The sequence below is a fragment of the Anneissia japonica genome, unplaced genomic scaffold, assembly GCF_011630105.1.
Source record: "Anneissia japonica isolate Jap-2015-1 unplaced genomic scaffold, ASM1163010v1 scaffold287990_len610157_cov183, whole genome shotgun sequence".
Classification (NCBI taxonomy): domain Eukaryota; kingdom Metazoa; phylum Echinodermata; class Crinoidea; order Comatulida; family Comatulidae; genus Anneissia; species Anneissia japonica.
Genome location: NW_022743371.1, coordinates 276061 through 289407, shown reverse-complemented (window position 1 = coordinate 289407; position 13347 = coordinate 276061). Strand labels below are relative to the sequence as shown.

Sequence of the window (13347 nt, the reverse complement as noted above, 5' to 3'; positions counted from 1 at the left end):
TATACACAATCAACAAAACATTTCAGTTAAGCAGTGGAACATCAGAAATCTGACTGATTGGATTTATTATAATTAAATAGTTTATTAATTAAGTACTAAATAAAGTAAATAATTTTAAAGATGTACATAGATCCTTTTTATGAAGGTATGTTTTATCTACAGTACACAGCATATTCCAGGGCTGAACAGAGCTGCAGCCCAAAGAAACTTTAAAATGTGATTAAATATTTGAATTACTTAAAGCTGAAATCAAAATTAGAAGATCATTTGCAACTCCCAAGCAGAGAATCAATTTCAACAAACCTGATGCTTCACCGGGAAGGAGTATTTCACCCAGTAGCCTAGTTTCTGAGAATCTTCTTCTTCATCCTTTCTTTTCTTCTCATGTTTCTTCCCCTCCTCTCTCTCCATGACGGTCATGCGCCGCATTCTGCTGTGGCCTAGACCTTCATTCCAAACCAGGTTGAAGAACACTGGTTTAACTGCGCATTCTAGGATAGAGAGTGCTAGGCAGAATTCTTTTGGCTTTGAGCAGAGATTTACTGCTTTCACCCAGTTGTTACGATGGGTCTGCCAATTGTGATGCATGAAACATTTAGGAATGTTTCTCTCTAAACTGGTTAGGGTCATCCGATGTGTAGTTACCAGGATGTTTCTCTGGCCGAAAACCGAACCCATCCAGTCAAACTTATTGTTCGCTGACAAAGAGAATTTATAGGAAAGGTACCTACGTTTGTCTCGATCTTCAGCATGCTGAGGCTTGTTGAGAGCAAGACGGTTACATGTGAATTGATTCTTATATAACTTGTAGGTGCCTTCCAGACCAAGTTTAAAGAGTTTATCTGCAGAACGTGTAACTGGCCCATTTGAGGACTTAGTGTTGTTATCCTTCTTATTTTCAACTTTCTTTATCTCTCCCTTGGAGTTGATAACAAGCACCGAAGAGTCTTCCTTATTAGTTTTCTGATTAGTGGGTGCTGATTTGGTAATTTTAGGGATATTTGTTGAATATGTCACGAAAGGTGTAGATTTTGGTGGTGGTGGTTTGTAATTAGGATTCCTGGAACGTGTCATGATAGAGTTTTTCTTGGCCGTTACGTCATTAGATTTGCTGTCTTCTGCATTCTCCTCAATTGTATAGGTACTCTGTGAGCCATCAATGTTCATGACAACAATGGTTCTTTTTTTCAACCCACTTTCATTCAATGAATCTGAATCCTTGTTATAACCCTTTGTTTCCCCAGAATTCCCTTCTTGCAAGTCTGTAACTTCATTATTCTTTTCTTGTGATTCTTCACTTATGTTCTCTGTTAATTGCGGGCTAGACTCGATGTCTTTTACTTCAATACCATCAGTAGACACAGTTGTAGTCGATGAGGTTGTAATGTTACTTGTCTGTGTAGTAGTTTCCGACATCACAACTTCTTCTGAAGTCTGTTGCAACTCTTGTGAAGATGACATAGATTCCTTGGTCTCAACGGTTGTAGTAGTTGTAGTGGTGGTAGTGGTTGTGGAAAATATTTCTTGGGTCTCCATTTCTTCTACAGCTATTAAATTTGAATCTTTACTCACTTGTCCTTGTTTGTCACCAGTCATTTCTGGATGTTTTGTTACAAGATCAGGTTGTCCTGGTGGTTGTTCTTTTGTGATGGTGCTACCTTGTGTATCATCTTCTGGTTTTTCTGAGGAAGGTTCAGGTTCTTTAGACACTTGGTCATCAGTGTTGTCTGTAAGATGATCAGTTTCTTTTTTCAAGCATTTTTCTTTCTCCTCTGCTTTCTTCAATTTTTCTTCCTGTTCCTGCTGCCGTTTCTCCTCTTCAGCTCTCTTTTGCTCTTCTAGTGCTACTAATATTTTAGCTGAAAAAGGCAAGATAACATATGATGGTCAAATCATTTGCATGAGGTGTGTCATTGACAGAAAAACTTGGATAGCAAAAGGCAACAAGGAATGAAGGAAATAAAAAAAAAATAATAAAATTTATTAACTGAGATTAATATACTACAGTAGGACCTTTAGTTAGGAAACATGTGAAGTAATGCACTTAATTAGGTAAGAATTTTGCTATACCTTGTACAGCCAATAATGATGATTTCGCCACAAAATAATGGCAATAAAAAAAGAAAAATTCTGTATTTTTACTATGCCCGCCACTGCCTTTAAAATGTCCAAAAACCAATTAAGTATATTTCTTCCTATTATTATATAAACTTAAAGCATTTAACCATCCCATCACTACACCATTTACATTCACCAATGAAATTTTATTATTATTTTCTCCACCGTCTAGATGTTTTTGGCAAAACTATTTGCTAAATAAGACATCAAAAATTTATTTGTCTTTTTTTGCACCCTCGTCTAACGATCTTAAAAAAAATGAGTTTGCAAAACAAGGTATAAAAACAGTTTTGACTTACTATGGGTCATTTAAGGGGTGCACTGGTTAAGAAAAAAACATGTTCTGCATTGGAATTTGGGGCATTTTTAGAGGACAATAACTTCAAAAATAACAACAGATATTTGACTTTTACTAATCCTTTACTGTATCTTATGTATTTTTTATGTAATTTTTTTCTGATCATTATCTACAGGTAATGTGTTTGTTTTTTAATAATGGCCATTAATTAAAGTTTGTCCCTTGGTATTTTCTACCCACTTTCTGTGCATGTCTCAATGGCCTATTTCAACAGCCTTTGAAAACATAATTATTCTTACAAAGTTATGTGCTCCAATTAGAGTAATTTGAGAAAGTAGACGTCTGAATTTAATAATATTCAAAACCTAATGATAATTTTACAGCGAAAAATGATAGTTTTATTATATTTATAATAATTATCCAGTTTAAAAAACAGGATGACACATCTTTATATTCAATAATTTCTATGCTCAAGTTAATAATCTGCAAAATGAGCAGGTTAATTAAAAAATTTATTCCAACTTTTTTATCAGTTTCAACTTTCGGAGTGGCAAGGGTAATAACATGGGTAATTTCAAAGTGCCATTAAAGCAAAAAAACTGGCTAAACCAGTGTCTTCGAAATAAAACAATGAAAAAAAACCCCCTGAATTAATAACCATGAACATACAGATTCAGTAATATGTCATAGCGATGTGGAGCACTGGTATGATTTTGGTTTTGAGTCTTAGGCTGATTACTTCTTTGTGTTCTGGGCAATGTCCCACAAATTTTGGTGGTGTTTGGAAAACTTACTTGACCATGACAGCACCAGCTACATGTAACTCAATTCTGTCTCTTAAATAATAAAAAAATAATAATGATAAAAATATTAGTTTATCACCCTCGCTTGCATTTCTTCTATAGTATTGGAAAAAAAATTTACATTTTCTTTTTTTAATTTGTTAAAATTAATTACAGACTTATTGCAATTGTTTATATTATCTCAATCATGTATTTTACTTTGAATATCAATGCACTAGCTAACAACCCAAAAGTGATATTTGGCTTTTAGCAAATAAAAAATAAAAAGCCTCCCTCCCTCATCACTTTTTCAGCCTACAGTAAACAGTATAGGGTGATAAACTAATAATTTTTTTATAAGGCCTAATAGACATTATGATAATTTGAAACAACTACTTTGTAAAATTACAATGAAGCCATACAGTACAATAATCATCATTGTACTATGATTTTGACCACCACCATTGCTTTGTTCTCAATTAATAGCTGGCAGAAGCTAATTTACAATTTGTATTTTTCAATCAGTTTAGGCCTACTACAGTATAAGACTGAATGATTCTAAGCTCATAGAAAATAAATATTTGCTTCGAAGCAGCCAATTCATATTCTTGACAGCAATTAGACCTCTAAAATGTCATTGTTTGTCAAAAAACAAGGGCCTAAGACGACTGAAAAGTGGAGTTTCCTTCTTTCATTCTGCTGGGTAAAATCAATTACTTTACACTGTAGGCGACGTTTGTAGACTAACCAACACGTACCAAAGTCTGCATGTCGTGCTAGCCTTATCCTACTCTAGGCCTAGACTAGCTAGGATGTTATAGGCCTAGCCTTGAAGAGACGAAGGTCCCAATGAAAAACAACGTCGCTCCTTGATAGCTAACTTTGTCTATTTAACATCACAATAATTCATTATTAGACCTATAGTTGTTTTTTGAATTGTACTCCACAAATCTCAGCCGATACCTTGCGCAACTCGAGTAACGTCTCGTATCTATTGTCGTGACGTCATGGCTCGCTAGCTGGCTCACACCTGCGATGTCTCGCACATGTGATCAAATAACACACTGGCTCGCACTTTGGCAACACTCTTTGGCAGTCAACTCGCTCCTAGAAAACCCGCCCTTGGAAACTTGCCCCATATAAAAATGTACACTTCCTAGACCATGCAGTCTTCAAAATAAAAATTGTAACCTTTGGTAATCAACTACATTTTCCACATACATAGGAATTTTTGAAACTTTATTAAAAAAAACCTAAACCATAATTCACCACTATACAGTACAGTAGACACTTTTTGACAAAAAAGAAAAATTACGACTTTGTTACCCAATGAGAAGTGTTCTAATATAGACAATGGGTCGTGTCTCATATTATTGGTGATCTGCTCCGCTAGTGGATCACCTCTTGTTATTGTCCGAGACCTTTTTTTTTTTCATTCTAGGTTCTCCACATTTCTTGTTAGCACGATATCTAAAAATTGGCACGAGATTCATACATGCGCACTTCAACGAACATTTAGCTTGGCCTGGAATAGTCACAAAAAGGTTTTCAAAGTGCGCAGTTATGCGTGACGTCATCTACGCGCAATTTTGCGTTTTTACATTATCGATCATATCAGCCTAACCAATTGCCATTTCGAAATCCTATTAAGTGAGCATTAACTTCAAGTCAATGTTAAATGTAATTTACACTAATTTTATGCGTGCGAGTCATAACGCGCGCGTACTCGTGCATCAAACTTTTAAAATGCTCGACATTTAGTTTAAATTAGAGCATGTTTCAGGCCATTTTGAACATTTCAAATTTTTTTGAAATTTACCACTACGCGTGCGAATTTTTACGCGCGCAGCACATATTTAAGCTAGAAATTAATTTTTTTTGTCACATTTAGGGATCCTGACATTGTTTTAACAAGTTTCCAATCTTTTCAATCACTCTATGGCCAATAATAATGCTGTATACACGCATCAAACATAGTGACCTTTGTGCGCATTTGTGCCGATATACAGTGAAATTTTGCTAAAATCAGGCCTAATTTTAAACAGCTCTTTAGGATTAAAGGTGACCCCCAAAAAAAATAACTGAATTTTTATATGATAAATACTATGAATGATCATTACTCCTTCACCAACAGGTGTTTGTCAATGAAAGTTGATACATATATATCTCATATCAGGAGACAACAGTGACATTAAGATGTGCACGTGCGTCATGACGTGCGTGTACGCATGAGTAAATCTTTCAAAATGCTCAAAATCCTTTTTTAACAAACTAAATTAGCGTATTTTGCCAATTATTGTTCAATCCGCCACGCGCACACTTCCTCGTGGGTCAAAGTGCGGCGGATCACCTAACTCGTCCTCAGTGACGAATTCAAATGTGGTTAATTTTTTTTATTGTAGTTGGGGAACTGCTACTTATTATAGTTGTCGGTCAGTATAGCATCATTAAAAGAAATTTATATGGAATGGCCTGTAATCACATTTTAATGACGAATTCACTTCATGCACAAGTTTCAGGGTATTTAGCCTACTATATAAAAATTATATTTTTTAACATTTTTATGATGCGCATGATAATACAATGTAGACACGAGACATAAAAAGTGTGCAAGACCCGCGCATTATGCATGACAGTTGGCAGGTATAGTACTGTATATAAATTATAAATGACAGTTTGCAGTCAAAATTAGGCAACAAGTTCCTTGTTGTGACTATGACAACAAAGTTTATCTTATGTTGGGCAACCTTCTTTTATACCTTGTTTCGCGAACTTAAATTTTTTAAGATCGTCAGAGAAGGGCAAAACATAAAATTTTGGTTTTCCATTTAGCAAAGAGTTTTGCCAAAACATCTACAATAGACAGAGGAGAAAATAAAATAAAATTTTTTTGGTGAATATAAACAGTGCAGTAATGGAATGTTTAAATGCTTTAAATTTATATAATTAGGAAGTAATATAATCTTATTTTTGGACATTTCAAGGCAGCAACTGGCATAATAAAAATAAAGAACTACTTTTAATTTTTTGTAAATTTCCTTTTTTTTTGGTGACGGGTGTGCGCTAATTGGCCAAAAATGAAATTTTTATTGAAAATCATCATTATTGGAGGGCGGGGGTTCGCTTAACAAGGTATAAAAAAAGTCAGGCTTAATTTTAAAAACTTACCATTTGAATCATCTAAATATGATTTAGCACTTCCTCTTGCCTTGTTGGTGAGTTCTTCCGTGATCTGCACATGCTCCAGAATCTCCGGCATACAATCCGTCAATACGGAGCACAAGTTAGCCTCATATTCATAAGGATCCAAGCACCGCATCAAGGCATCAATTTGCACCTTACTACTGTAGTACCAGCAATCTGTTTCCGATTCACTGTACCAAAATTAAATTAAAACGATAAAAAATGTCAATATGAGGCTTGCCATCCTGAAAATCCTGTTAAATTTAATAATTTGCATAAGAATGTGGCAGCATTGTATACTGTACATTAGTACAGAAGAGCAATAATAATACTTAAAATACTCATAACTTAGGCAATAGCGGGGAGCTTTCGATTGCACGACGACGGTAAGACGTAGAAGGTTATGACGTCACTAAAAGTCATCTGCGAATGCGAGAATGTTTCTGGAACGCAATTTGGCTAAATCTACATATACAGAGAACGAAGGTCACCAGGTAGGACGGTTACGCATGAGTGATTCCGTTCTAGCGTTGCGTCGTCGCACAAATTGAAAGCTCTGACAGTAATATTGAAGGGAAATAAATCAGTAACCAGAGACAGGAAACAGAGTGCAACACACCGCTAAAAGTCAAAACCAAATTAATTCCTGTCCTGAAAATAATACATTCTGGAATACAATATGGCATAATAACATACAGTTTACAGTACGTACCGTAGATGCATACTGTAGCTATATAATTCCATTTTAATTTGTAATACTAATTTAGAGTAAAAAAAAAAAAAATTAAATTCCCGACTTACACAAAAATTCTTCTGCAAAGGAAAAAGTACTTTCTTCCAAGCCGGTCAAAGCCAAGGGGTTCTTGACGTATAAGCATTCCACTTTTTTCAATATCTGATAAACAATCATAAACACCTGGAACTTTGTGCGCTAAACAGACCTCACACAACCAGTCTTCATCCGGTACCTCCGTCATATTTGGATCAACGCACTGCAGATGATATACAGCTGAACATGTCTCACAACATATTAAATCCCCAAGTCTATGACATGATCGACAGTGATCATCATATGTTATAGCGCCCTCACTTATAATTTCCTCCCGAACTTTATTGGTTGCCAAAAACTGATCAGTAAGAAACTTAAGAACTTTAATTTTGTCTTTTGGCGGATGAAATGGGTACTGATCAGTGAAAGATGTTAATATTGGCAGAAATTCAACATCGCATTCTATATAGCTACGCACCAATTCTGGCCATGTCATGGCATCAAGGAAATTGAACTGTACGTTTATACTGTCTTTGACATCCTGCGGTCCAAATGTAGTGCCATTCGCTTCCTCCTCCTTCATTAGGTTTTTAAGCAAGGCCATATGTGTTTCAGCGAGGAGAACACATTGTTCTTCACTTGCAAGTGCAGCGCAAAAATCCTCAAATCGAAACGGAGACAGACGAAGTTGCTGAAAAAAATGCCGCAACACCTCATAAACTGACAGCGCATCGAGAATAAGATCTCTTGGCAAGATTAGGTCATCAGATGTTTCTGGCAATTCAAGTGGTTTTACCTCCTGAGAGTCTAACCAAATTAGTGGAGATACATTTCTAGAGTGTCGATATTTTCTGCGACCGGAAGATGGTGAGCTACCTCCAGAACTTAAGCTACTTTCATCCCAGGCTTCACTTGCAGCATCTGAGTCTGACTGATTTGAGTTCACTTCATCAGACTCCTCAAAGTCAGACTCCAGTGTTTCAAGATCTTCATAATTTTCATCTTCACTCTCATCATCATAAACAATTTTGGATTTTGGTCCCTTTGATGATTTCCCTTTCCCTTTTGTGTTCTTTGTTTTTGCCTTCTTTTTTGGCTGGGAATCTAAAACAACTTTATGGATAAGCTCTTTAGTTTTTCTTGCCGCAACTCGTCTACTTTCTCGACGGTCAGCACGTTGGCTAGCAACTGAAGAAGCACCTACTGGGGTGCTGGATCTCGAACTTCCAGGGCTTGCACTTGCACTGCTTGCCTGTGTTTTCGAGCGCTTACTTACTGGTGTCGCGTCCCGGGAGCCAATTGAAAGTTTTGATCCTCTCCCACGTCCTCGCTTCATCGTTTAAGGTGAAATCTATGCTAAGACTTAAAACTCAAACATTCAACAGTGTCATTCATAGCATCTAGGCTGGTGATACTGTTTTGCCTACCGAGATTTCGGCTGTCTATTTATAGCGACCATGTTGAATTTTGGAGCGAGTCCGCCATTTTACTCACAGAATAAATCACGTGACCAATATATACCTCTCATTAAAACGCGAACGCCAAGCGAGTTAAGAATATTAGTCTATTTGTCCAAATAACTTTCAAAAATGTATTAATATCATAACACATAACACTGTAAATAACGAAGTATTAAAAAACTAAATCAACTGCTGCAAATCAACTTTGCTTCCCTTTGTGTTAAACATGTTAACGCATCTCGATACAAGCCGACGAGCCATATGAAAAGTTCTCTCATTGGCTAATCAAGGCTAGTGGCAAAAGAAATGTTTTATATTTTGCTGCCGCAAGTATGGTATGTAGATATTTCCCCCAATACTATTTACGGTGTTTTAAGCAATTTGGCGTTTATACTTGTCCATGTAATATTCCTCTTTATGAACTGTTGTTTACATTTTCTGATATCTGTATCATTTTTTAGGACAATGTTATGATTCCTTAGAAATGTGATTTACAATAAGCCAATCATCTTTATTGTTCAACTGGAGAAATTTAACGGCTGTGCCGAAGCCTAGGCTACCGATACCTCTGAAACACGTGCCGTGCATAGCGGGTATGCAGCACAAATCGGGGTCGCTACGTGTCTTCTTTGACTCGCTGGGTTAAATTCAGTTTTTCTGAGATTGTTGAAAACAGCTACAAAATGACGATGTACAATGTTGCACCTTACTACCAATTTTGTTCTTCAGATGTAGAATTTCCTACTACAATGTACTCTTTGAAAAGTATTCATTCAATTGTAAGCCATCATTATTTTATGGGCTATAAAAAAAAGGCCTATTTTAATTAATTTTTTAAACCACAGATCCTATCAGCACTGCAGTCCAGATTAGGCCTAGAGTAGAGCCTATTGACACTGTACTATTATGTGCTAGCTAGCCTGCACAGTTTGTTTTTCCCAGGGTCTTTCAACAGAGATAATTAGGCCTAGCCTAGTACTACAGTGGCTAGTTTAGTTAGATCTAACAACAGATCTAACCAGGAAGTGAGCATCTTCTTTATGACTATTTGCTGGCCTTTAATGTAATGAGAGTTAGGCCTTTTGTATTTTGATGTGTAAGCTACTGCAAAAATATATTTATTTATTTTTTGTTTGTTTCACCTCTGTATAGCATACCTAGCCAGAGAGATACTACAGTTTTCAAGTTGCTAACTAAACAATAAAATTGTATTGTATGTAGGCCTAATAATACTAATAGTTGACTATCAGTTATATGCGATTGTTAAAAGGATTTTTTAATGAAGGTCATTTATAATTCTAGCCCCATTGTTGCTGCTGGTTCGGTTGGTCAGTAATCTAATTAAATTCATTAGGCCTAGGGCCTAGTATTATATATAAAGACAGCCTAGTGATGTAATAATAATAGTAATAATAATAAGATTTATAAAGCACACATCCCATCGCAGTAGTGCTCAAGGCATGTACAGGTAATAGATAGGCACATATGCCAATTTTTGTATACAGTATTATATAGTAGTACATTTTTATTATGATGGCCACATCATCACAGGCATGCAAGTTGGTAGTAGGACATTTTTATTATTCTTTGGAGTTGTCAAGTCTAAAACAGTCACAATGCCCTACTGCACCATATCTTGGTGCTCATTTCGCATAATTCTGGTACAGTCACTGCTGTATCGCTACCGTATACTAGCCACATCATTTTTGTTGTGTTTGCCACTCAGTGTAGTGTAATCAGGTTTTACAAACAATTTTTAGCTTCAAAGAGGAGCTCTAGCAACACTTGGCTGATTGAATAATTAGATCTTTTTTTAGATCTACTGCCTATACTGCCCTCATGAGGCTGATTGATTAATAGTTAAATGATTAATAGGTCTTTTTTTTTTAGCTCTACTGCCTCTATTATATTGCCCTCATCGGAGCTTTTGAGATTACGAGTACTTGTTTTAATACTGTATATTGCTATTCCATAATCAAATGTTCCCATTAACAAATTTTTCTTACAACATACACATAAATTTAACTTTTTTATATTTATTGTATAAAAAGTTTACAAAAGTTATTTGATTGTTTTAATTAATGTTTTTAATTAAATTTTTTGTTGTGATTTTTTTCATTCATATTTTATGACAAAGAGAATGTTATCTTCAAGGAATTGAATGAAATATTCTTTTTTTGTTCTAGGGTGAAGGGGAAGATGACCCTGCCCTTTTAGAGCTTGAAAGACGACAAGAAAGAATCCTCCTGGATTTAAATGCCCTAAAAAATGAAGTTGACATGCTCTCTGAACGCTACATGCCAAGCAGTGGAAGCAGACAAATAACAAAGAATTTCGAAGCAGCGTCAAACGACGACTGGTTAAAGGTGAATTAGGCGAGACTTTATTTATAAAATTGTTTATAGCGAACTTATTTTTTTAAAGATCATTAGAAGAGGGTGGAAAAAAAATGAAAATAAAATTTGGTTTCTCATTTAGCAAAAAGTTTTTTAAAAAAAAATCATCCAGACGGAGGAGAAAATAAAATTATATTAGTGAATGTAAACAGTGTAGTAACAGGATGGTTAAATGCTTTAAATTTATATAATTAGGAAGAAATATATATATCTTATTACTTTTGGAGATTTCAAGGCATGGGCATGTGTAATAAAAATAAAGAAAAACGTTAATTTTTTTTTCTGAAATACCCATTTTTTTTCATGGCAGCGGATGCACTAATTGGCCAAAAATAAAATTTCATTTTTATTTAAAATAATTATTATTGGCAGGCAGTGGGTTCGCTAAACAATGTGTAAAAAAAGTCCGGCCTTAAGAACATTGTGTTGTAGTGGTTAAGATGCTTGCCTTCTAATTCCATTGTCCTACCGGCCAGCTCTCATGCATAATACGCGAGTCTCGCGCATCAGCATCCACTTTTTGTGTGTTACGTCTACATAGTATTATCTCGCGCATCCTTAAACATGTTTATAAAGGATAAAATGTATAGGCCGATTATACTCTAAAATTCATAAAAATGAAGTGAATCTGTCATTAAAATGTAATACAGGTTGTAGAAAATTCTTTTAAGGATGCTAAATCGAACATGATGAGTGTAATCCATAGCAGTTCTACAATTTTCACTTAGAATTATAAGTAAGCTTCTACATATATGAAAGTAAACATTATTTCTCTTTTTCTTTAAAAGACTGGTGTGGTTCATGATATTGTGATCAATGCCAATCCAAACCAGCCACCACACTCTCTGTTCGTACTTTACAAGCTGCTGAGTGAACAGTATACATGCGCTGTATCAGTACATACTCATTCGTCCATCAACGTGTTGCCGTACCAACTACTTGATTGCTTCGGAGAGTGTTCCACCAGAAGGCATGATGCTCAACTCATGCTCACCCTAATATGGAAGGATGGTATGATCATAATCATTAAAACTCAGTGGTGGATTCAAGGGGCCCAGTCGGCCCAGGGTACCACCCAACCCCCTCCTAAATTTTTCAAAATATAAAAAATAATGCTGAAAAAAAATTGTATTCAAATTTTAGTCTGGGAGTGCCATTTCTGGCCATCTAGACGTGCATAATCATAAAATGTCTAACAATGGTGGGGCTCAGGTGGGTAGGCCCTCTATTTATGAAAGTCCCTTACTGGGCCCCCTCTATTACAAATTCCTGGATCCACCATTGAAACTTTTTTCTTTTGAACTTTAAAATGACTTCTGTCAATCTTGATTGATTTAATTAATATGTTAATTAATAGTAATTACATTTAAAAGAGTTTATTATGTGAAAAATGAGTTGATACTACCTTATAAGGTAGTAATACTACCACCTTATCCTTTTGAACTAGATTGTGCTGCACGCAACATTATTTCTAGGCTATGAGGCTGGCTGCTCGAAACTGCAGAAAAGTACTCCAACATTGGATTAGATTTTTGCTCAAATTTAAGGGAATGTGCACTGAGCCAATAGTTTAAAATCCTTATCCAAGAAGACATGGTGTAACTGATATTGTAGATAAAGAAATACAGAACTGTACAGTATGACATTAATGAAGATCATAAATTTATGTAACAAAGTTTGTTGTTAAATCTTAAATTGTTCAATTTTTATAGTGCCTTGTGCAGAGATGATTGTTAGTCCCAACACGCAGACTCCGATTCAAGGTGAAAGCAACGTAGCTCGCTATCTAGCCCGTCTTCTCAATCCTGCGTACGACTCCGGAGACATCATTCAAGCTACAGAAATAGACAATTGGATTGATCTGGCTAGTAACTCTTTCCTCAACGGAAGCTCTCGTGAGCGCACCGCAGCCATCAAGACACTGAACTCTCACCTTGGGAAACAAGATTGGCTAATGGGTGATGAACTATCCCTAGCGGATGTTATGATGTGGAGCGCACTACATCAGTCTGGACAGGAGGCAGAGAGCGCCCCCGCAAACATTCAGAAATGGTTTAAGGCGTGTGGGGTACATCCATCATTTGACAGAGCACAGGGATTGCTATGAATAGAATTGTTTTGGTAATTAATTTGTATTCAAGTAAAATAGTTTTGAGTGTTATTAATTTAATTATCAATTAAAATATAAATACAGTATATATTTCTTTACACCATTGTGGGCGCTGTTTACATGTGCGTCAGCTTGGGCATTCCCACTACTAAATACTAAATATGACCATTAAGTTTTAATTTGAAATAGGGAATTAATTCTGCATCCTCAGTTTTCAAACCCCCCCCCCTG

General features: G+C 35.7%; 2 protein-coding genes across 3 annotated transcripts in view; one reads left to right on the top strand and one right to left on the bottom strand.

Moving 5' to 3' along the window:
* The window catches only part of LOC117119446 (nucleosome-remodeling factor subunit BPTF-like), a 74829-nt gene extending 66000 nt beyond the window's left edge, over nt 1-8829 (bottom strand). Inside the window, exons 1-3 of the mRNA XM_033264273.1 lie at nt 7183-8829; nt 6367-6572; nt 304-1859 (exon numbers count right to left, since the gene is read on the bottom strand). Of these exons, the coding sequence (XP_033120164.1) occupies nt 304-1859; nt 6367-6572; nt 7183-8486 (3066 nt within the window). The 5' untranslated portion in view covers nt 8487-8829. The remainder of the gene's footprint in view (nt 1-303; nt 1860-6366; nt 6573-7182) is intronic.
* Nucleotides 8830-8845: 16 nt separating this feature from the next.
* Nucleotides 8846-13340, top strand: LOC117119453 (aminoacyl tRNA synthase complex-interacting multifunctional protein 2-like). 2 transcript variants are annotated; one of them, XM_033264287.1, is made up of 4 exons: nt 8846-8945; nt 10797-10976; nt 11795-12017; nt 12719-13340. In XM_033264287.1, exons 1-4 carry the CDS (start codon nt 8943-8945, stop codon nt 13111-13113), a joined length of 801 nt encoding a protein of 266 aa, XP_033120178.1. In that variant the 5' UTR covers nt 8846-8942; the 3' UTR covers nt 13114-13340. The 2 variants fall into 2 exon arrangements, with proteins under 2 accessions (XP_033120178.1, XP_033120177.1); XM_033264286.1 differs by lacking the exon at nt 8846-8945 and adding an exon at nt 8973-9389.
* Nucleotides 13341-13347: the final 7 nt, after the last annotated feature.